The sequence below is a fragment of the Anabrus simplex genome, chromosome 10 (genome assembly GCF_040414725.1).
Source record: "Anabrus simplex isolate iqAnaSimp1 chromosome 10, ASM4041472v1, whole genome shotgun sequence".
Taxonomy (NCBI): domain Eukaryota; kingdom Metazoa; phylum Arthropoda; class Insecta; order Orthoptera; family Tettigoniidae; genus Anabrus; species Anabrus simplex.
In genome coordinates this window covers 110231962-110257661 of record NC_090274.1, presented here as the reverse complement: position 1 = coordinate 110257661, position 25700 = coordinate 110231962, and the positions used below count along the sequence as shown (strand labels likewise).

Below are 25700 nucleotides of genomic sequence, written 5' to 3'. Positions count from 1 at the left end.
TTGTTTGTTATGTGGAGAACCAATGCAGGAGTCACACACTTGTTGAGAGTATGTGAGAAACAGAATCAATTAGGATCAAGTAGCTGGGTAGTGATTGTAAAACAATGAAGGCCCCTGGAGTGGTGGAAGGTAAAGTCTTCCACTACCCGTAACCCCGGCTCATTGAGGGAGTAGAGTGATTAGCTCTACGCTCGGCCGCCTTTGCCCCCAGAAATCAACCTGGTACTCAGTTTTGGTGTAGGCTGAGTGAACCTCAGGGCCATGTGCACCTCCGGGAGTGGAAATCTCGTTTCATATTTAGACACCTATACAATTGTTAAACAAAGAATTGATCGCACCGGGCAGAAGAGCAATTTTTTTCGAGATATTAAAAATATGTGGCAAAAGTACAAAGTTAATTGGTACAATTATGGTTGTTTTGTTGAAATACTTGAACTAACACGGATTAATAGGGGTAAGATAAGTGTTGTCCTGGACTATATAACAATGCTACATCTAGGACAAAAATACAAAATTAAAAATCTTAGAAACTTTAATTTAGAGATCGGGTGTAAATAGTGAGTAGGCATAATTGTAATGTTTAAGGTGGTAATAGATTATAATATTTAAGGTGGCAATAGAGAAAATAATTGTAACACTATTATGCATGTATCACTATCTCCCCAGCTTCAGGCGATCCAGAACTAGGACATGGGAGTATTCAGTTTTCTTAACGTTCATCCGCAATACAAATTCTGCGAGGTGGTTGGTCCATGCGTGAAATTGTAGTTGTATGTCAGACTTATCCTCAGAGGACAAAAGTACAGTATATCGTCAGCATAGAGCGAGGTCCAAGGTACAGATTCCTGTAGATCTCTTGTAACAGTAGTGAAGAGTGAGGTGAGATCCTTGAGGTACACTAAGAGAAAACGGAAAATCACCCGATAATTCAGCCACTGATTTAACATGGCTCTTTCGGTTGTGGTAGAGCAGTTTGACTCTATCTATCAGTTCTTCAGGGACACCATGACCATGGAGGGCACGGCAGATCGTGCAATGTGATCCACGATCAAACACCTTTTCGAGGTCGTTTACAGCAAATTACACATTAAACACTATCGATTTTAAATAAATTTGCACATATAAAAACAAGAAAAATGCTGTAAATAAATATTTTGATATAGTTTTCTGTTAATATTACATTTTTCTCCCTAATTTGCATCAGAATCAAAACCACTCTGGAACCTCAACTTGGAAAATGCCAAGGACGATTTTGCCCATACAAAAGTTGCCCAGACCAATTTCTCAGCCTGAAAGTAATAATGGATTATTACAGGTGAAGAAATAAACAGCTCATTCATATATTTCAAAAAAGCGTATGATAGTATCCATAGACCCACACTTGGCACTTGTCATATTACTTTTATGCATATAATGTATGGAATAATCTGTTTAACACTCTAATACACCTTTCAAATAATGGGTTAGCAACAACTTTTACAGCAAACAATGTAAATAATTAACACATGGAATTTGTGCTCAAGACTTATTCGTGACAACGTGTGTGGAGTTCACGCGATGGAAAATAACTGAAATACTGAAGCTGATTTTAAAATGTCCGAGTTCTTTGAAAACATTTAAAATTGGTAAATAGTTGATAACACGGTGACGGTTCTAAATGGATCACTGATTTGATTGATTGAGACGTCTGACATTCGTGTTGTGCATAAAGGTTAAAAAATCGTTTTTAATAAAAAATACCACTTCTTATTATTTTTTAAATTAAGACTGTGACAAGCTACGGAGTTACTATCACCGGCTTTGTTGAGACTGTACCTTAGTTAACTGAGGCAACGATAGCTCTTTTTCCCTACTCCCATCACATCGTCGTCATAAGAGGCTTCGTAAAACAAAAGACTGGTCGTTGTTACTCACTTGTAAACATTGTTGTGGTACTTGTTGTAAGAAGCGTACGCCAGCAACACTCCGAAACCAGGCCCCAGCGAGAAGAAGACTTGAGTTGCAGCGTCCACCCACACCTGCAAGAATGTGTCCAGTTAAATTGTTAAATACTTTATTTAAAAAATGAGTAAAACCAAACCAGATAGTTACAGATTGTATAACCCTTCTGACACACACACACACACACACACACACACACACACACACACACACACACACACACACACACACACACACACACACACACACACACACACACACACACACACACCTCGCATAATTTGCAACAGGATCAAAAGCACTCTGGAAACACAAATTGGAGAATACCAAGGAGGATTTTGTCCATGCAGAAGCTGCCCAGACCATATTCTCAGCCTGAAACTAATCTACATATATATAAAATGAGAGTTTTGTCTGAACATTGCTCAGAATTTAAAAAGAATGGTATTTCTCTATCGGTCGTGTCCACACTAAAAAGGAAGTGATCTTATTCACGCTGAGTAAAATGGTAGTTTTGGGGAAGGCCTGCAGTTTAATTCTCAAATATTTGTTATTAATGGTCCTATCGATAAATACTACATATAAAGTTATATATAATTAGGTTTCCGATCATTTAAGTCATACATTTTTTTTACCGTACCGGCTATGATAACAGAAATATTCATTAATTACATTTTGTGTTGGTAAGTCCATATCAACGCTGAACCACGAGAAAATGGGTGAACAGAATTTAATGAAGATCGGCATGTAAGGTCTGGGAATAAGGTGCTACAGTGTAGGTTATAAATAAATAATTTTTATTCACGCTGATTGAAATGTAGTTTAAGGGAAGGTGCCTAAAATGTAATTTTTTAATTACCTACGTTATTGAACCTATCGAAAAGTGTTACATGCCGTAAAAAATGTTATAGAGAATACGAGTTCCAATCATTTATGTGTTATACAGTTTTACTCTACTGACTATGATAAAGAATTCATGAATTTAGACTTTTGTTGCTTAGTTCATATTATCAACGCAGAGCATTGTTAACATGGAAATATTGTTTAATAATATTTACTGGCGATTGTTTATGTAATGATTGTCTTGAGATGTAAAACCCCGTGGTCATCGTTCCGTATCGACATGGAAAAATGTGAAGATAATGATGAATAATGGACAAACGTAAAGGAACGATTGCTTGTAGTATAAGACAGGAGGGAGTAGTTTACATTAGATGCTCTAATATCCCAGAGGCAGAAAAAAACTAAACGGAAGAAAATAAACGTGAAGGTATACAATATCGACAGCTCATAAAACTGATCAACGATAACATCACATTGACCATCGTTGTGATGTGATTTGTTTTGTCTTTTCTGCTGCCAGTCATCTCCGATAGATGTGGTTACTGTTACGCCCTGAGTAAAACAGCACACCTCAATATTTTCGGAAAGTAGCTGGAGAGTTCGATAACTTGTTTATCCCAAGAACAACGCGTACTGCAGCAATGGAACATTACAAGCGCAGAACTAAACAGTTCTTTATCTCATTCATATATTCCAAGAAGGCGAGTGATAGTATCCATAGACCCACACTTTTAAAATTCCTCAGAGCATACGGTCTTCATCTCAAATTAATGAAATTCATCATACTAACTTTAACCAACACGATTTTGAAGGTAAAGTTCAGGGGAGAAGTGTCAAAAGCTTTCACAATAAAAACTGGTCTCAGACAAAATGAGAACCTACAGAATCAAATTGGAGCAAAACCCTCTGTACCGGGCGGTACACCTCTACGCGACGCAAGTTCAAATCTTACGCCAATTGAAACTTCTCTACTGGAGAAACCCGGAACTTTAACCACTGAACTAACTCTACTAGTTGTCAGAAGAGGTCACTGAGTGTTTTTGATTTGCTTTTGTTTTTCATTGATCAAGAAGTGTGAACATTCTATAACAGATGTCTCTACCAAAAAAACTATGGTAATACACTCTGGCGCAATGGAATGAATTCTCTTGAAGACATTTTGTATTCTTAAGTTTTGTCTTTACTAAATTTTGTTCTTTTATTTTTGGGGTTGGCAATATTAATCTTTCAGTCCGCCAGTTTTGAACTCAGCCAATCCCGAATTTCTTTAATTAATTTTTGACCAATAGTGTCTTTCTTCTTCGATGTTGATGTGTAATTTTTAGCTACCCAATAAAAATTGAGGGGGTGTGTCTACTCATTCTTGAAAGGTCTCGAATTTTCCACGAGGGTATAAAAACTGCTGATTTTCTTGTCTCGGGGCCACTCGTATAACATCTTACTCTGTGTGTGGATATATAGCAGGGGGCGGGAAGCACCTCTTTCTTCAAGCAGCAGCTCTTCTACAAGTTAATGGCCTTTTAACATCTTTATTTCTTGCTAGCTCAGCAGTGTAACTCTCGGGGAGGGTTCGAAACCTTTAATATGTAAACTACTAAACATGTAAACCCTTTTTCTTGCTAAACTTCTGTTTTCTTGAACTTCAAGTCGGAGATAGAGCGTGCTTTACCCTCTCGAGCTCTCTTTCTTTTTGAAATGGAGGTGACTACGTTTTCATAACCGTTCTTCTCTTCTTCAATGTATTAAAGTTTTCTCATACGGGTCATCTCCCTAGCTTGGGATTAGCCCCTGTGTATCGGCCTAGAGCCACTTAGGTTTTAAAATGTATATTTAGGAGTGCAAGTTCACGCCTCCAGTCCTTGCTGTACTTTGGGCCAGTAACTTAACCTGATGTCTTGTTTTCTTCATGCGAAGGCCCTGTATGTTGGGTATTAAATACCCCTGTTTCTTTGTGTGCCTTGAGGGCAGTTAGTAGTGAAGTTTGTTGTGGCCTTTGATAGGCTTGTAAAATTGAGGGCAGGTCCGCTCTTTCTGGTATTATTAAGCGGGAGCAAGAGCTCCAGGTAATTAAGGGTTTTCTGACCCTTGGTATTTGGTGATTGTGAGCTGAGAGCTCAGAGTTGTATGCGGTGGGGCTTGAAGCCCAGATCATTAAGTTGTTCTCTAATCTCGGACTTCTTGATTATGTACCTGATTTAACTTGTTGTTATTTGTTGTATGCTCAAAAATTCTGTCACCATTGTTAAGTTTTGAAAATATAACCTTTATTGAAATTTTAATGCATCTTTCGGACTTCTAGTTAGACCCATTCCAGCCCGCACCTTCCTTCACCTCTGCTGATCCACCAAAACACGTTAACACCCTCAATAAGAACAAACTGCCTGCGATAACGACAAAACGTATGAGAGTTTTGAAAGCTCGTGACAACATCGATCATGTTCTTACTTACTGTACATGCTTCTCATGATATATGTAAAAGAAACCAGTCGCACTAGGCAGTCCTCAGACACCAAACTGTGCTACAAACTCTCTTCAGCTTATTCCAGCCATTGTACCGACAGAGAATATCTTTTAACTCCTCTTAAATGTCATTAATAATTTTATAATCATTCAAATTAGGTTGTACTTTTAATGTTAAAACCGATTCCTTTTAGTATCATTGTAAGCGCTTAGTGGAGAAGCGAACGCAGTTTATTGCTGTATACTGTATACCATCTATTTATCATACTGCATTATGTTCACTTGTTCATTAAATATTTCATGAACCTCATATTTCATTGTTATCAAAAATTAGAACAATTTATTCAGCGAATTAATATAATTCTATGGCCTCCGGAGAGGGCTGGTGCAGGTCTTTTTCTAGCAGACGGCCTATTAGGCGACCTGCATGTCTGTGAAGATGAGGGCCCTACCTAGGATGATTTCTAATGTTGAATACGCCACACACACCCCTCGAGTCATTGGAATTAACCAATTACGGTTAAAATCTCCGACCCGGCCAGGGATCGAACCCGGGCCCTCTGAATCGAAGGCCAGTACGCTGACCATTCGGCCAACGAGTATTCAGTGAATTGAACTTAGCTATGAAGCGTGGTTCATCTTTCACCACGCCATCGCGAAACACTGTTTCTCTTGCAGTCCGAGGCGGAAGTGCGCTGTGTGTCGACACACTACTTCGCAGCAATTCGCTGTGCCGTATCGACTGTTTCGAAACAGTCAGTAGTGTCACTTCGCCCATCTCTAGACTGCAGCACATTTCCCGCCAGACCAGCGAGGAGAGTGGAGGGGGCGAAGTCTGTCGGGCAGGCCTAAAACTTGTTGATATCGCGCAAGGTTTGACAAACAAATACATTTCGATGAGTCGTTTCGAAATTATTCACTGATACTTTCGTATTTTTGAATTTGGAAAAAAGCTTACCACACAGTTAAGAGAAAACATGTATGGGAATGTCTACTGAAAAGCAATGCACCAAAATCATTAACTAACAAGATAAAAATGTTGTATCATGAGAGTAAAAGCAGTGTACAAGTGGGGAGTGGTGACTCTGAAACATTTTATATAAAAAAAGGTATCAAGCAAGGAACTGCACTGTTGCCAGTATTGTTTATTATATTGATGGATGAAATCATAAAACGTGTAAAACAGAATATCATTAGTGATGAAGTGAATGCTTTGACTTTTGCAGATGATGTGGTGATTTGGGGAAAGGGAGAGAAGGAAGTACAAAGGAGATTGGACATTTGAATTGAAAATCTGAAGGAGTTTGGAATGGTAATTAGTAAAAAGAAAACTGCAGTCATGCACTGTAGAAAAGAGAAAAAGAAAAGCCGAATGAACATAGACGGAAAACGGCTAGAGAATGTAGATCTGTTTACGTATCTGGGTAGCATTATTAATGGAAGTACTGAAATCAACCCTGAAATTAATAACAGACTAAGTAAAGGTACAACATTTTATCATCAAGTCAGAGAGCTTTTATGGGATGACAAAGTACCCAAGAGAATGAAATTAATATTATATAAACAGTATTTCATACCAATCGTAACATACGGAATAGGCACGCTGGCAACTAATAAGAGACAAGATAGTAAGATCGAAGCAGTAGAAATGAAATTTTTAAGAACATCGGTTAAAAAAACAAGAAGAGATGGAATTAAAAATATTAAAATCAGAGAAGAGCTAAATATAGAACCGTTAGTACAGAACATACGGAAGGCAAGACTGAGATGGTTCGGACATGTAAAAAGAATGGGAAAGGAACGGGTAGCAAGAAGGGAATTGCAAAGAGAAGTTAAGGGAAAGAGACCAGGTGGAAGACCGAGAAGAAAGTGGATGGAGCAGATTTGGAAGGACATTAGAGAAGCTGGATTAGATGTGGCGAAAGTAATGGAGCAGGAAAAGTGGAAGGACAGAAAGGAGTGGAGGAGGCTTGTTAACCACACCTGGGCTACTGGAGTGGGACATTGATGATGATGATGATGATGATGACTTTGGGAAACTAATTTAGAATAACGCTATGTTTGATAGCAGTTGATCGTTCCTGGGTTTATAAGGCCAGGCGCAACCGTCTGAGTTACCCAGTCCCTTGAAGAAGAAACAATTATACATATTATTTTCTACACCAAACTCTGTTCTTACTAGATCTTACTTACATTGTTTATCTGGTGAAGTTTATTTTTTCAAGGAACTGACCTGCTTCCACACAATTGCATACTCAAACGAAGGCGGTGCATTTCGAGCAAAATCATCATCTGTTGTGAAAATAATGCAATGTTTTGAAAGTACCTTTGAGAAGATGATAACTGACGCGGGGATATCATTTATTTTAAAATCAATGTACTGTATAACAAATAGACAAGCACTTCCTTTCTGCCGGCACGTCCTACTGAAAACCGTATGGTGGGAAATGTCACGACCAATCCCATGAATTTTAAGATCATTTTATAAAAACATATACGAAATCTAAAAGTGCGTTTAGAATGCATGTGAGCTGTCACGCCGAGAGAGCTTTGGAACGAGAATCGCAGCAGAGTCTCCGCATAATGTCCCCGTCTCCGCGGCGGCAACCTCTTGCAAATTCCTGCCAGTTCTACTTCACTTACTTTTAAATGTGAACTTTCAAAATAATTCGAATCGCACGAACATCCTCTCAGTGTAAATGAGATGCTTCACTTTAAGCTCTGTTTTGTAATTTTACCGTTTTGATTGTATTTCTATAATTTAGGACTAATATTCACCTTTTACTTTTTTTGCTAGTGACTTTACGTCGCACCAACACAGATAGGTCTTATGGCGACCATGGGATAGCAAAGGCCTAGAAGTTGGAAGGTGGTGGTGGTGATTATTGTTTAAAAAGGAAGTACAACTAGGCAACCATCCTCTATATAACACTAATCAGAGGGAAGCATGGAAGAGATCCGACACTTCGAAAAATGAAGATATCGGTCAAAGAAAGACAAGGGCCACGAAAGGCATGAAAATGAAGGACTTCCTAGCCCTCGCAAACCTAATAGCGTCGGGGTCGGAAAAGAACAAGAGTTGACCAAGGAAGGTCGGATAGGATAGATGAAGGGTAGGAGCCTGGCACAAGTAAGTGGAAACCATGCCAGGACTCAGCTGAGGGCCCCGTAACCGTCAACCCACGCTCCAAAGTTGAGAGCTCCTGGGGCCCTTTTAGTCGCCTCTTACGACTGACAGGGGATAGCGTGGGTGTTATTCTACCGCTCCCACACACAGGGGGATAGAAGTTGGAGGAAAGCGGCCGTGGCCTTAATTAAGGTACCTGGTGTGAAAATGGGAAACCACGGAAAACCATCCTTCCGACAGTGGGATTCGAACCCACTATCTCCAGGATGCAAGCTCACAGCCGCGCGCTCCTAACCGCACGGCCAACTCGCCCGGTACCTTTACTGTAAATTTCATTTACATAAAGATATATTTTATATAGGCCTATGCATAGAAATGATAAACCAGTGTGACACTTGGCTGATAATCACAACAGTCTGGATCTGGAAACTTAATTGAGAAAATTTACTGGGTGTGATTTTTGGATCAATGGGACAGACGGTGCTTTACAACCGTAGTCGCTCGAACTGAAGATCAGCCTCTACATTATCTCTGTTTCTGTACTTCGTTTTCACTCGTGTGAGAGCAGAAAAGGTACACTCACACAGGCTTGTTGACACGAAAAGCATTAAACACAGTATTTCCTTTCGAAACATTGTAGGGTATAGGGTATAGGGGATGTCATGGATTCAAGAGTCAATCAGAGACGTGGAGTTGTGATACAAGAAGGTGTTCACAAGATATTGCCAACTTGTACCATTTATCGGCCAAGAATTACATATACTGCATGTAAGTTATAGCCTACAACAGTGAAGACTTATTGTATGTTCCTAAATCTATATATATAAAATAAGAGTTTTGTCTGTACATTGCTCAGAATTTGAAAATAATGGTATTTCTGTATCGGTCGTGTCCGCAGTTTATTAAACGGAATAATGACAGAGGAGTGTTCACGGCAGTCTGCGACCTGGTTGTTCCAGCTCTGGAACTTTGGACTGTTAGATCGGCTGTTAGACTGTTAGATGCACTTCGTTGAAAGTGAGAAAGTGTGCAGTTTTTCATTTGATCGAGTATTTTATATGATAACATTGCTTTTAATTGCTACATTCCTACTGACGTTTTTGTAATGACCTATGTTGAATTCAGTTAGGAAAACCACCAAGTCAGTCTTTCTGAGAATCGCGTAGCGAAGCACGGGTACATCAGAATGATCTATGAATTGTGTCTGTACAATTAAATTTCGTTCTTTAAATCCTTACAAGTTACATTGTTATTGCTGACCTCTTGGACCAGAGTTTGGGATTGGCTGACCTAAGTAATGAAATAAGTAGCTGAGGATGTTACTAAGGAACGAAACATGTACTACCAGATAGCTTGTTTTAAGCAAATACATAGTACCAGTAAGGTGGAAAGTCTTACTTATCATAGAATTCCTTTCATTGTAAATTAGAGGTATAGCAATATATATTCTAACAATTATATTAAATGAATAAAAACAGTCAGATGAATAAAGGTAATTATGTAAAAGATTTACGTCACTCAATGCAGATTCAGCTTCGTCTAGCAAGTGTCTTCAAGTCATCAAGTCATCAGCTAACTGTTCGCTCCGAATTCCAGCGATCCTACTCATATTGCTCCTAGTACCCCCTGGATAAAGATAGGTACCACTTAACCTTGTTAGGCTCAGCTACCCTAAAGAAAGCATGAAACTCGCAGTGACTAAACGATTTTGGAATTAGCATACACGAACTCGAGGTTTGTTGATATTTTCTAATTCCCCCACCTTGGAACTGTTCTTTTGGAACATACCATTTTTCCGGAACAGGAACAACCGGAACTGTTCCACAAACAGAACAACTTCGGCCATTCTAACACTTGGGTTGAAACTGTCGTAAGATAAATTTTTGAACTTTATGCCCAGCTGCATCAACCTCAGTTCCGACTTAACCGCGGTGAAATTATAGCTTACCATAGTTACGTTGAAGTTTTGTTGCATCAAGCCCGGTTTTTAAATTTGTGACGTTTTACCGCAGTTGAAATTTAACCGGTCGTGAGTGGTGGTGGTGATTATTGTTTTAAGAGGAAGTACAACTAGGCAGAGGGAAAAGTGGAAGGGATCCGACACTTTGAAAAATGAAGATATCGGCCAAAGAAAGACAAAGGGCCACGAAGGGCGTGATAATTAAAGACTCCCTAGCCCTCGCAAACGTAATAGCTTCAGGGTCGCAAAAGAACAAGTGTTGACCGAGGGAGGTCGGATAGGATAGCTGAAAGTGAGGAGCCTGGCACAAGTAAGTGGAAGTAATGCCAGGACTCAGCTAAGGGCCCCGTGGTCGCCAACCCACGCTCCAGTGTTCAGGGCCCCTGGGGCACCGTTTAGTCGCCTCTTACGACAGCCAAGGGATACAGTATGTGCTATTCTACCGCCCCCACCCACAGGTGGTTAACCGGTCGCGAGTGAGCGATATAACCTCACACTGCGTGCGTCCAAAGTGCCGTGATGTTATCCTTGAAATGGATTTGGTACAATATTTTGAGGATGAACAGAGAGAAAGGCGCAGTGGCGTCCTTGTTACAATTAATTGGTGACCAGCTCGAATTCCCAACTCATTGAAATAATCCTGTTTCGCCAAGAAGTAATCTAAAAACTCTGTGAGCAATTCACTTTCAAATGCACTGAAATGTGGCGTTCTCGTTCGCCCTTCCTCTTCCACATCAAATGAAACTGATAACATAAACTAAAGTAACGAAACAAAATTAATTCATCATGGAAATAAAGAGCTGTAAAAAGTTCATATAAAATACTACAATGATGCTGACAAGGAGAAAAAATGATTATAAAACTTGTTTATACAATTGTAAAATAATTTCAATAATATTCGTCCTAGAAAAAAAAAACTGCCGACTATTCCAGAAAAACTTAAACAACCGGGAACTGGATAAATCAGAGACACATAACTGTCAAAATTGTCGCTGCCTTTTGGATAAATTAAAGACAAGTGAGTGTCGAACTCATCACTGCCTTCTGAATACTACTTTGAATTAGAGCGAGATAAACGAGCGTCAAGAAGCCACGGCTTGGAGAGCAAGGATTTGCAATGGTGCAACAGGTAAACGACAATACCGTGGTAGAGTGTTACCACGGTTTCGTGACGCCCGGTATTTACCGAGAATGGTGCACTCTGTACACCACGCGTCCACATTGGTCATAACAATGACTGACTCGAACGTTTTCTCGAAGTTATTTGAAGGATTTTATTTCCATATTTTATCCTTTTACATCCGTGAGAATAAAGTGAGCTCCGTCATAAGAATTACATCCGCTGCGAAGCGATAAATATTCTCCAACGAAAGAGCGTCACATGGAAGTCCTCTTAGAGCAGCCGAGTGTGACATCTGGCGGTTGATTTGTGAATGTGGCGAACATGAGCCGTCCATTTGGAGCGGGTCACGTGACTGGCCTGGCGGATAGCTCGGAGCTTGAGAATGAGTATGTGATGCTGCAGTTCAGCGCCAAGAGCATATCGTGACAGCGTGGCCCGAGTAAACTGGGTTTGACACTTTCAGTACTAAATTATCAATGATAATATTAATACAGTATTATCAAACATTTTTGTTAGGTTATCTTAGGTATCACGGATATGTGTCAACAGTTTTTGAACTCAAAACGCTGAAAATAAAGGACTTTATTGAGAAAAATAATCTTGGTACTTACAAGTATCTAACAACACATTAATGGCGTTGGCGTTCTGAGTTCATGTTGGCAGGTTCGATCCTGGCTCAGTCCGGTGGTATTTGAACGTTCTCACATACGTCAACCCCGTGTTGGTAGATTTACCAGCACATAAAAGAACCCTTGTGGGACAATATTTTGACACCTCAAGGTCTCCAAAAACCATAAAAAGTAGTCAGTGAAACGTAAAACTATTATTATTATTATTATTATTATTATTATTATTATTATTATTATTATTATTATTATTATTATTATTCTACGGTCGATGCAGACAGGAAAAAAGAGGAACTTGTCATATTTACACGCCCTGTTAAGTTTTTGTCACGGCAACCGGAGATGGGACAGTCAATTCCGTTAAAAAAACGGGACGTCTGGTCATGCGGTGTCTTCGGGCAACACAAAGACCCAGTCCGCGAGCCAAATAAATTAACCGTTTATGGTACCGGTATGAATTCCTGGACTGGGCGGAGGTCTGCAGTCCAACACGCTGGAGCCAGAGAAGTCTGCCATGAAATCCCCCCCCCCCCCCCCGAAAAAAGAACCAAAATTGACATTCTGAATGTATCGCTCGGAGATCTTTAGACTTACCTCTGCCTTGGTGATGGCCGAGAAGTTAGGGCTGAGGTAGTACCGGATCCCCTCGGCAGATCCCGGTAGCGTCACGCCCCGTACGAGCAGAATAAGCAGCACAGCGTAGGGGAAGAGGGCGGTAAACCACACCACCTGGAACATGGGTCACAAACAGCATAAGATAGAACCACAGATATACAGGCAGAGCTCCATCTCGTAGCACTGGTGCTAGTGAAGCCGGAGGCTTGCGCCTGCCGCCATCTTACGTCACTACAGATTCACTGTAAACAAGTTACCGAACTAAGTCAAGCTTTGGTTTCTCTTGTTTTATGCGCATTATACACAGTGTGTCCCACTCCCAACGGGGCCGGGAGACAACCTGCATGTTCCGAGCGCTATATTCATAACCTCCCGCGTATTCTATTACCGATACTATTACATTTATTGCTTATTTATCACCCAATAGCCTTTATCATGCAGCCAATAACTTTTATCATGAGTATTAATTATTTTCAGAGGCGGTGTTGAAAGGCGTGTCCTTCAGCATTCAAACATTCCTGACATCTTCTAATGTGATATTCACACGCCTACATTCCTGTTGCGTAATTGTCGTAATTACGTACGAATGATGTGTTAATGTCGTCGATTTTTTCTTTCAACAGAACCCTTCGTTTCGGTTTAGGAATTACCGCATTAAGTGATCTCGTTGTTCTTATTTTCTTCACGAGGCATCTAACTGCAACTGGAACCCCAGGAAATCTCTCCTGAAATCGCTTACAAACCTCTCAATATGACTCGATTGTTACATATGTGTCATACATAAAAACTTTTTGTTCAAGCATGAATTTCACTGGCATTTCAATGGTGTAATAATGTAATTAATCCGATTAATTCTACTGTAAATCAGAGACAAGCGTTCTTGCAACAAACGTATCACTTCACGGCTTCCCACGACACACACGCCTCGTGGCTATGCCGTGAGTCAGCATGAAGTTATGAATACACCGCTCGGAGCGTGCATGTCGACTGCCGGCGCCGCTGACAGCGCGACACACTGTATTTAGCAAAGTGGCAGAATGGAGAATACATGCGAAGTGTCTGAGTGAAGTTCTTTCCTTTTCGCCAAGAAGGAATGAAGGAATAGGTGTTTCAATACACCTTTAAATGGCTTACATGTGCTCATTAATACTGGTTGGTAATTTACTTGTACTAATTGTTATGTATGCGGCAGAGACCACCTTCTTCTGACTTATTTGTTCATGTATGAAAATCTACTGGCAAGGAGGCCTTCAGGTGGATGGGTCGCGGATTATTTTTCATGATTATACTGTGTAGAACGTGAAGGTGTCTCCTCGTATATGAATATTAATGTCCTAAATCCATTGGGGTAGCAAGCATTTTCGAAAAAATTGGTTTCGATAAATATGCAGTTCCTTAAATCAACTGAACGTTAAAGAGGTAGCAAATGAGCGCGTAGTTCAGTGGATAACGTTGAAGTCGATGCATTGAGGAATCGCCGGTTCAACTCCAGCTGCGTGCATGGGTTTCTTTTCATTTCTCTTCCTCGTTATGTTTTATTCTGACTACATTCTATATAAGAATATTTGTACGGTTCAAAAGTTGGGCACAAATTAAAAAAAGGTAGGAAATAAAACGTTAGCTTCGCTTTGATAATATGATAATATTATGGAAAATTCAAGTATGTTCAACATCCTACCTGGCATTTTTCATTTATGTACGAAACTTTGGAACCATTGTACATTTTTCACCTAGAATATATGTAGAATGAAACGTAAGGGACTTGAAATTTTTCAAAAGTCCACTGTCTGAAGAATGTTTGAATATCTGGGACATTTATATTCGAGAAGTCACCTTCACGTAGGTCTACTACAACCATACAATGTGTGTAAGACCCCTCCACCTGATGGTATGCTGTGAGATCTATTTTAGAGAGAATACGTGGTTTATGAGCAGACACACTGCAATAACATCATATAGCCTCTCAACACGTGATGTTCCATTTCGCTTCTTCCTCTCCTCGGTGCTTCATTTTCCTCTTTCTCCTCCCTGCCTAATTTCGTCGAGACCAATGCTCTGTACTTCGCACCAGGAACAGGTGAAATACGTGCACTTACCTTGCCCGAAGTAGAGATTCCTTTCCAGAGACTGAAGTAGCAGATGATGTACACAGCGAGTAGACAGAGAGCCATGTCCCACTTGATGGCGCCCAAGTCGTGCAGGCCACCGCTCTGGTGCAGCTCCAGGATGGCGCGGCTTGGAAACAAAATAATAATAACAATAATAAAGAAACAGCAGAGAAATTAGGACTACAAGTCTCCTTTGAGAAGACAAACATCAGTGATAGTCCAGAATGGATGTTAAGAGACCATGGAAAGATTGGAAGAGTTAAGAAATTTAATAACCCATGTGAAGTAAAATAACATGAAATGGCGTATGGCCTTTAGTGCCGGGAGTGTCCGAGGACATGTTCGGCTCTCCAGGTGCAGGGATGACACCCGTAGGCGACCTGCGCGTCGTGATGAGGATCAAATGATGATTAAGACGACACATACACCCAGCCCCCGTGTCAGCGAAATTAACCAATTATGGTTAAAATTCCCGACCCTCTCGGAAATGAAACCAGGGACCCCTGTGACCAAAGGCCAGCACGCTAACCATTTAGCCATGGAGCCTGATCTAGGTGAACTAATTCAAGAGAATGGGCTAGAACAAGAAGTTACCAATTAGAGCGAGCGTCCCAGTTGACTGAAAACATCCATAATAAGATGCTGAGTTCCGGAGCCAAATTAAGACATTACAGCACTGTTGTTAGGCCGGAAGGCTTCGGAGACCCTGTGCATGAATAGAAAAGGAATAGTGAATCAACTACTTAAAAGAGAACGCAGGCTACTACGGAGATCTTGGGTAGCAGATGGGTTGACGGACAGGTTCGACTGAAATGCAAAGAAGTAAACAGCAAGATGGAACCAATAACAACAACAATTAGAAAGAGGCGATAGCTGTTTTATCAGCACATCTTCCGTATGAATAATGACCGGCTCACAAAGAAAATCTGGAATTTTCTAAAACCAAAGGCATCTAAGTTAAGATGGTTCCAAGAGTGCGAGAAATATCTGAGCGAGGTGCGCATTGCGGAGAATGAAATCAATGACAGGGTGAGTTTCAGAAGGATGGTGAAGAGCTGTCAGGGTTTTATGGTGGAGACAGAACCCAGAAGACGGAGAAGACAGGGAAACGGAAGGAAGCGCAGATCGACGGGCTCAAGAGATACTGACAGGATTTCAAAGCCGGCAGACGAACAAGACAATGTGATTGGTTGTTAAACATGCAGTGCATAGAGGCCCAATTTAATAATAATAATAATAATTGGGCATACTGAAGAAAAAAGGAGTAGATTGGAAAGAAAGAAGACTGATTGAGAATCTGTATGTAAATCAAACAGTTCGGGTAAAAGTAGGACAGAACTTGTTAGAAGATTTTTTTTTTGGCTATTTGCTTTACGTTGCACCGACACAGATAGGTCTTATGGCGGCGATGGGATAGGAAAGGCCTGGGAGTTGAAAGGAAACGGCCGTGACCTTAATTAAGGTATAGCCCCAGCATTTGCCTGGTGTGAAAATGGGAAACCAGGGAAAACCATCTTCAGGGCTGCCGACAGTGGGATTCGAACTCACTATCTCCCGGATACAAGCTCACAGACGCGCGCCTTTAACCGCACGGCCAACTCGCCCGGTCGGAAGAAATCAAAATTGGTAAAGACGTTAGACAAGGTTGGTGTATTTTACCAACCTTGTTTAATATATACCTTAAGGAAATAATTCGCAGCTGTTATCAAGGTAAGCAAAGTGTTAATGTGGGAGGAAAGAAAATTTGTTGACGACTGAGAAAATGATGAATATCATGATGAAAAAATTGAGCAGATCATGTGAAAACTTTCGTATGAAAATTAGCAGAAAGAAGACTAAGGCAACGGTTATGAGTAAGAAGAAGGATGTAATAGCAAAGGCAGTTCTCTCAGGTGAAGAAATAGAACGAGTATCTGCATTCAGTATTTAGGAAGCACAATCAGAAGTGATGATGAGGTGGAGAGCAGGATCGCAAATGGCCAAGGAATATGGACCTTAGGAAGAGGTAAGCTTTTTATGGGTCTGAGACTTGGACTTTGAGAAGGGAGCAAGAAAGAAGATTGCAATCTTTTGAATTGTGGGTGTGGAGAAGGTTAACTGGCAACACAAACTAAGGAATGCAGCAGTATTGGAAAGAGTAGGTGAAGAAAGGACGACAATACTGGAAACCATTTAAGAGAAAGAAGAATTGGTCAGCTCACTGTTTACGAAGGAAACAAGTATTGGAAGGAAAAAGTGCAGGGAGAAGGTTGAGAGGAACAAAGAGGAATCAGATCATGGACAGTGTGGAAATTAATGGAACACACTGAAAGACTAAGAGGATAGGAGAAGACAGATCTGCTTGGAAAAGGCTTACGAAAACCTGCTGATAGGGAGAGAACTGAATAATAATAATAATAATAATAATAATAATAATAATAATAATAATAATAATAATAATAGTAATAATAATAATATTCGTATGACCTCAGCTAATGTGTGCAGGCATTTTAATTTCACGCCTCTGGCTGCCTGCTTGTCAGTTTCAACGTTCAGTTTTAATCCAGCCCTAGTGGTACTTATAATAATCTACCTCCAGTGTTCACTGAAATGAAATGGCGTATCGCTTTTAGTGCTGAGAGTGTCCGAGGACATGTTTGGCTTGCCAAGTGCAGGTCTTTTGATTTGACTCTCGTAGGCGACCTGCGCGTCGTGATGAGGATGAAATGACGATGAAGACGACACATACACCCAGTCCCCGTGCCATCAGAAGTAACCAATTAAGGTTAAAATCCCCGAGCCAGCCGGGAATCAAACCGGGGACCCTCTAGACCAAATGCCAGCACGCTAAGCATTTAACCTCGGAGGCGGACACCCGAAAAGTAAAAATCGCACACTGTTGGATCTGGAGAACGAGGGGGAAGTAGACCAGCACGGATCACTCTGTCTATGGAGTACAAAATCGTGCGTTCGGTGTTAGTTGATATGAGAGCCCCTATACCGTGTACAGCAGCGCCTGGGCTGTTCCATAACATTGCAAATACGTAAATCCACAATTCAACGCAATGAAATCGCGGGTGAACTGACGTGTTTGTGCAGTCCAACTCATTTAAATGTTAGATGAAAGTGTTGTCCTTGGCCGGACACTAGTGGAGCGGATCGGTTACTCTTCCCATCTCTTCCATTTAAAAACAGCAATTCTCATGTAGCTATGTGTAGAGGTACTCACTTGAAGTACTCGGAGGCGGCCGATGTGTAGCGGGTCTGGTTGTTGAGCAGAGCCTCCTCGCTGGTGTTGTGTGGACCGAACTGCTCCATGGGGCTGTTCTGGCTGAAGTTGCCCCCCATCGTCCACACGTTCATGTCAAGCTGGAACAGACAGCCACAGATTATCGACTTATACCAGATCGTCCTACAAACGCTCAAAAGAAGTTCCTCTCAACTACCCTTTTTTGAACCTATACACATAATGTTCGTTGTGGGTACCTAGAAGTTCCTATCTATATGTGTCCTGACTGACCGAAAGATTCATCATCGCCGAGCGAAAACTATTGGGCAAAAAGAAACGAAATTTTGAGGATACGTTTATATTGCGGTGTAGGTAATAATAATAATAATAATAATAATAATAATAATAATAATAATAATAATAATCGTATGGCCTCAGCTACCGTGTGCAGACATTTCAATTTGACGCCATCTGGCTGTCTGCTCGTCAATTTGGACGTTCCGTTTTACTCTAGGCCCACTAGATGACAGACCGAGTAAACCGAAACTCTCTTGGGCGTCTATGACTGAGATTTAATGAATTTTGTCGGGTAAACACCAAACGTGTCACCAGAGATCTTTTACATGCCGACATCGTACGACATGGAGTGTCGAATGGACTTTTCTCCGCCCTTCAAAAATCCGACTACGTCTGCCAGGTTTGAACCCGCTATCTTGGGATTCGCAGGCTGACACTCTACCACTGATCCACAGAGGCAGCTTGCGGTGTAGGTGATCACTAAGGAAGGATTTTTGTTTATTTCATCGTTAAGGGCGGGTGAAAGGGGGTGAAATTTTAAAATGAGTATATCTATGTATCAAAAACTGAACAGTTCAAAGACGTGAACACTAATATATGGAATCTAAACACGCATTTTTTGTTTTCGGAAGATCCATTTAAGGGAGGTGGTGAAAAAGTAAAAAATAGGGTTAATTTTTAAATGATTGTATCTCAAAAACTGAAGATGTTACAGACGTATAAACTTGTATCTGTAATCTCCTTTAAAAATAAAGAAATACGTATTTTTTCTGTTTCCGACTTCAGAGAGGACTGTTTCTCACACGTACAGTTCTATATCGCATGTTCCAGAGTTAGCTCTGGCAGTAGCCTGGACATCTTAGCCCCAAAAGGCAATGCTACAAGCGTGGTTTGCGGGGTAAATGAAACTAAATTTTTCGGTGAGGTTTTATACTTTAGGGATTTTCAGATAATGTCTTAGTATAGTACCGAGGAATGATTACTGTCATCAAATTACGAATTATGAATTCCACGCGGGTAACAGCTAGTTCGATAGCAATTTAGAACGCCTGGAAGGTATGCATAGCTACTTAACAGCGTGGACGGACAAGTTGCCGGCTTATCTCCTAGCTATTCCAGTGCACGGACACCTGTAGAGTGGAAGTGGTAATTCAACGATGGGGAACCTATGAACGTGCAATATTCCGTAACTCTGATGTCAAAACGTTCTTGCGGTAGAACTGAGTTTTGTCACTTTCTTGGTTGTTGCTTGGTGACGCATATTGATTCCTTTTGTGAAGTGAATCTTCGTTGTAACGTAGGAAAGTTGAACTCTTCCGTGCGAAACGTAATGCCTATTGGGAAGAGAGACCGAGCACTACTAGTGAAACTGTTTTATCAGAATGACAGCAATAGCAACGCTACATTGCGGGAATATCGCCGACAGAAACAACAGAGAAGAGGTCCCGTGAAAAATAATGGGCCGAGCAAAATGATTAAGAAACTCGAGGTAACAGGAGAAATAGATGTCACATCAGGGAGAGGACAGCAGCCCATTCCCATGCATGTTATTGATGAAGTTGCTGTAGCTGTAGCAGACCGTGCAGCACATTCTCCCTATTCTGTAACCAGTGCTCCAGCTGTGTCACGTGAATTGTCGCTACCCCGGTCAACAGTTCACAAGATTTTGCGGCACATTTTACACTAGTATCTCTACAAACTTCATACTGCTCACAAATTGAAACCGCAAGATGTTGCACAACGCCGTGACTTTGCCCTACAGTTTCTGGCGCGCGTGGAAGTGGACAACATGTGGCCGGGGAATGCAGGGTGCAGTGAATGCACAGAAACGTTGTGCAGGAACAAGCACGTGACTCCTTGATGTGGCTGTACAAGCTCTTTCATTCTCGGCCCGTTTTTCTTTGAGGAGATGACATCTGCATGTTATAGGTACCTCGTTGTGTAACACGTGACTCCAGCTTTGCAGGAAGGCAACTGTGACCACATCCATATTAGCATGCAAGATGGGACAACACCACATATCGCTCGCCAGGGGAAAGAATTGCTTCGAGGAAACCTCAGTAACGGCCACATTATCTCTAGGCATTTTCCGGATGCATGGCCTTCGAGGTCCCCCGATCTAAATCCATGTGACTTGTGGTTGTAAGGATATTTGAAAGATCGTGTCCGGTCTCTGCCTGATCTAAAGGCACCCGATATGAATCGGGAAACTGTCGACCATGCCGTGTTATGGCTGCAGCATGTTGCTGAGTTTGGAGGCCATACTGAACAGTGTTTGTAAACATAAATGCTAATAAATCTCCCAGAACCACCGTTATCATCTGTCTGATCTGTCCTGACTTTTTTCTGTGACCCGTACCGTTGTTTACAGCGCCATATTTTCGTCTGGTGGCAAAACTTGGAACTAACATTTTTTGTGGCATAATTCCCGAGCGCACTGCTTAGTTACCATATCTACCTACCATCATTACAGCCCGTACTGTACCGTGCAGAATACAATAACTTTAATTGTGGACACCCGGTAGAAGCCGAAACAGAATCTTGCATTCAGTGGCATACACTGAGGGCTATCGAGGCTATCGGTGAAGCCCAAACTTCATATGAGAACGATGGAAATCTAAAGCACATTATAATGTAAGCATCTGACACATTACATCGGAGACTGACATTGCAGGCCTCTCACCTCGTGCTGCATGTCCAATAGGTGTGGAGAACACAACAGGTGCTCCTTCGAGCTTTGTTCTGATATACTTTGACGATTCTTTTAGACTGTTATAACTAGAGCCCGGAAGTTCAGTGTGAGGGTTTGTTGCATAAACGTCATTTTTCAATTATCGCCATAAACAAAAATCGCAAATCGTAAGATCTGGGGTTCTTGCTGGCAACAATGTTTTATTAATTATTCTGTTGTCAAAAATTTCGTCAATTAAACTTAATCATTAGCTGTATGCGTGGTTGCCGAGTCTTGCTAGAAATATCCAGACTGTTATTAATTGTCTGTCAATTGTGAAAACATGGCACGAGAATATCATTCCTGTATCTCTGCCCAGTGATTGTGGTTTCAAAAACTATAGGCTCTATTATCCTGTCTGCCGCCAACACTCCCATTTTCAATTCTAGATGAACTCAAAATATCACGACAGAAATTGAGGCCATCTCGGTAGATGAACTAATGGGTATGAATGAAAATTTCCTTAGATGAAGCCAGAAATGTGTAAATGCAGGTGGAAGACATTTTCAACATATTCTGTGACAAGGTGAGAAATGATTTTACTTTGATTATGCGTTATTATGTGTGCTTGTTATCCATACGCTCTCCCGGCCCCCAGCTGTGCTCGTCTCACGTTCTACCCGCTGCGCTGCGCCGGCCCCACGTCGCACCGACACAGATAGGTCTTATGGCCACGATGGGGCAGGAAAGGCCTAGGAGTTGGAAGGAAGCGGCCGTGGCCTTAATTAAGGCACAGCTCCAGCATTTGCCTGGTGTGAAAATAGGAAACCACGGAAGACTATCTTCAGGGCTGCCGACAGTGGGATTCGAACCCACTATCTCCCGGATGCGAGCTCACCGCACGGCCAACTCTCCCGGTGGCCCCACTTTGAGTGAAAGACCATGCAGTATTGGAGGGACAAGAAGTAACAACAAAGGATGAAGCGTTGTCCCTAGATGATCCTACTGGAGAAACAGTCCAGAGGAGAAATTTCAGACGCTTTCAAGATAAAGACAGGAGTTAGGCAGGGATATGGGCTCTCACCTTCGCTCTTCAATTGCGTCCTTGACAATGTCATCCGTGAGTGCCGCCAGGAAATTATCAACACAAAATTTTGTGAGACTGGGTTACAACAATATTAATATTTCAATTGATTGCCTATCTTTTTGCAGATTATCTAGCAATTTTCTCTGATTCTTTAAACATGGCTACAAAGCAAATTAACAACCCAAAGACACAGCGGAAAAAGCAGGCCGCCAGAAGTCTTTGGAGAAAACGCAATTCATAACTAACATCAAGACAGCACCAAGAATGCTGAAAGTAAACCAGGGGGCAGTCAAACGGACAGATAAGTTTAAATACCTTGGTGAGTTGAGAGAACAAAACGTCTCTGATAAAGGAGCTTTCGCGTCGCGCGTAAATAAAATGGAAGTGGCTTATCAACTGACCAAAGACGTTGAAAACAAAACGTCCATATACTTGAACGATAAACTAAGACATTATTTGCACTGTCATAGGAATACAGGCTTTGTATGGAGCGGACTGCCTTGATATGAATAAGAAAGGCCTGATAGAAAATTGGAAATTAAAGAATGAAAGAAATATTTTAAGGAAAAATTCTTGGACCCATTAAAGACAAAGATGAATTCCGACGTGGGCATAACCGTGATCTGTATAGTCGTGTCCAGAAGATCTCTGGTGTAATGCGGAGAAGGAGAATTGCATTTTGTGGCCACTTGCTAAGAATGAAGCACATCTTTACCCATTTTAAAGATAAGGAGGTGGAAAGAGACCTACAGGAGATGCGGATATACAAGAAAGCAACCCAGTCAGGAGGAAACTAAAAGGCCACCAGGTTTTTCAGGAAAGGCCAAAGGGAAAGACGGGAAAGACGTGGACGGAAGAAAGAAAAGAGCAACACCGGCAACGAATGATGGAGCACTGGGCAAAGATCAAAGCCTTGGTAGGCCGATACTAACAAAGAAATATTATTGTTATTATTAGGGTTAGGGTAAGGCTTCTCCTGCAATTATTCGAGTGATCATTTAATGATTTGCTTTTGTGATGGACCCGCGTTGCTCCACAGCATTAGTTATAAATTGGTCAGATAACTCGTCTTGGTACGCCCGTCGTAGTCATATTGTATTGCCTGACCTTTTCATTAGTTTTATCAACATTTAATACCGCTAATGTAGTTTATAACACTTCTTTCCACACAGTATTCACTGTGCTTCCACCATTCGGGCATATCTGGATCTTCACATTTTCAAACAATCTTGCCCGAGATACAATTGGCTATGGCTCGGGTAAGTAGACACCCACTTTATCAAAAGGTTGTCCCTGCGCTTTATTAATGGTCATACAGAAGGCTAGTCGACTTCATACCTTCCCGTCTGTGGGTACGACGATGTTTTCTCTTAGCAACATGTAAGTTCTGCCGTCTGTTGTGCATATTTAGAAGCTGGGGAAGGTCAGACAATCAACGAGTATATAGCCGTTGCCTACGTTATAATACAAGGCCTGGAAATAGAGCCCGTAAAACGCTATGGAAGTGGTTACACTGAAGTTCAATGCCGGGCCGCTAGGATCGCTATCTTGCCCCCTGTCTACCAGGCTCACGCCTTTAAACGTGTTCATTAACTGAGATGGTTGTGAATGTATTATGTATTTGTCTGATGTTAAGCATTCGCAGTTCCAGTCATGGTTTATTCACGAGAAATTAAAGGTAGTGGAATTTCGTTTCACAAGTTTCCAGTGAATGTTCAATGTTCGAAACATTATACAGAGGAAATATTACACATGAGATACGACTTCAAGCTGATCGAAGTAGGCCTCTGTTCCTAAGTTTTGATCCGAATTACGTCATAAGAATCGGGCGATCCCAAAATTTGTCACTGGACTTTTTTAAACTATGCTACCGTGACCGGCAATCATTTGAGAGGCATCTTCAAACTCAGAAATCTTAAATTAGGAAACCAACGAGGAAAATAATTTGCCCAAAAAATTTCACGAAAATGAATGTAGCAAGAGCTAAAAATATTGTATTTTCCCCTGAAACAATCTCTGGTTTGTAAAGTATGGAGGTGGTTTTGTCCCGAGAGCATAAAATACAGTTTAAAATAAGCCATTTGTTTTATGGAGTATTTTATTAAATTGTTCAATGCGCATAACGTCTGCAACACCTCACATTGGACATATTCAGGAACCAGAACAAACGAGCATCTTTTAACCGGGCGAGTTGGTCGTACGGTTAGGAGCGCGCGGCTGTGAGCTTGCATCCGGGAGATAGTGGGTTCGAGTCCCACTGTCGGCAGCCCTGCTGATGGTTTTCTGTGGTTTCCCATTTTGACAGCAGGCTAATGCTGGGGCTGTACCTTAATTAAGGCCATGACCGCTTCCTTCCAACTCCTAGGCCTTTCCTATCCCATCGTCGTCATAATACCTATCTATGTCGGTGCGATGTAAAGTCACTAGCATAAAAAAAAAAGCATCTTTTAGTTCTGAAGATGAACTCCTCAGTTGGTTAATTAATGATTTCCTGTCATATATTAAGAAACTTAAAATGCATTCAGAGAAAGTAAAAAAGAATCATGAGAGAAATGTACCAGGCATAGATCTTGACTACCCAGTCTACTGTGGCCTGCGTAAAATACTTCATAAGTATACATTTGCATTATGCATTGATGAGGAACCTAACGATCTATGACATCGAGCTCTTCTTCAGCTACCTAAGACGCCAAGCGGAATACAATGACGTTATGGTTCGTGTGGCAAAAGAAAAAACAGACTGTAAAGGCTGTTTAGAACATATCTGTTCTCCAGCTACTCAAAGTCCAACATTGTGTCTTATTCGTTTTCAAGATCGAGGAGCCCTCAGATACCGAAAATCATCGTCTGTGGCACTTCTGCAATGAACGACGGAATTTGTCACCTCCGCTACGCAGTACTTGTCCCGAAGAGAGTTACTAAAAGGTGTACGTTTATTTTTTCGAAAGACATGTTCAACAGTGAAATTAAGTATGGAAAGTGTAAAGGCGACAAACCACCTCTTTTTCTACTATGAAAATTTCTGAGACCTCTGTTAGACAACATTGCTTTGAGCCACTCAAGTAGAAGAGAGAAAGTTTTGAAACTTCAATGACATATCCAAGCCAATGCAGCACCGCTCTATAAATAAAGTACTGTCAATACTCGCAAAAACATTCAGTTCTTTTTATTTAGGATATACTTTACTTATTACATATACGGCCATGCGAATACAAGGGGGCAAGACCGCGATCCTAGCGTTTGAATGGTGAACTAGGAATCAACCCGTTTCCACGAGTGCATTTCAAAGCCTTGTATTATAGCGTAGGCAACGATATAGCGCAGCATAATATTGTTCCTTGATCAGAGGAAGTGTATACTCTCTGGCTTGACAGGTAGTAATCAAACATGGCTGCGTGCAATGACATTACTAAGGGTGAAAATCATATATATCATATTATTAATGGAAGTGTTAGTCTCTTAGCAACCTGCTAAGTACAGAATGTATTGCGGGCTAGGGCGAGCCTTCGGCTGCAATTATTGGAGCGATCAGTTAATGATTTGATTTTATGATCACTCAAAGTTGGCTGAACTTAGAGACCTACAGTATCAATGCCTCTTGATTCCGGAGAGAACAACACGAAAATGAAGCAAA

At 41.2% G+C, this 25700-nt stretch overlaps 1 protein-coding gene across 2 annotated transcripts in view; it reads right to left on the bottom strand.

Annotated features, from left to right (window-relative positions):
* Positions 1–25700, bottom strand: part of DAT (Sodium-dependent dopamine transporter) — a 258731-nt gene that overhangs the window by 60612 nt on the left and 172419 nt on the right. Inside the window, exons 5-9 of one of the 2 annotated variants that reach the window (XM_068229420.1) lie at positions 20005–20007; positions 18012–18109; positions 14792–14930; positions 12675–12809; positions 1915–2018 (exon numbers count right to left, since the gene is read on the bottom strand). In XM_068229420.1, the coding sequence (XP_068085521.1) occupies positions 1915–2018; positions 12675–12809; positions 14792–14930; positions 18012–18109; positions 20005–20007 (479 nt within the window). Of the gene's footprint in view, positions 1–1914; positions 2019–12674; positions 12810–14791; positions 14931–18011; positions 18110–20004; positions 20008–22683; positions 22690–25700 lie in introns of both variants that reach the window. The other variant, XM_067154453.2, reaches the window with a different exon arrangement.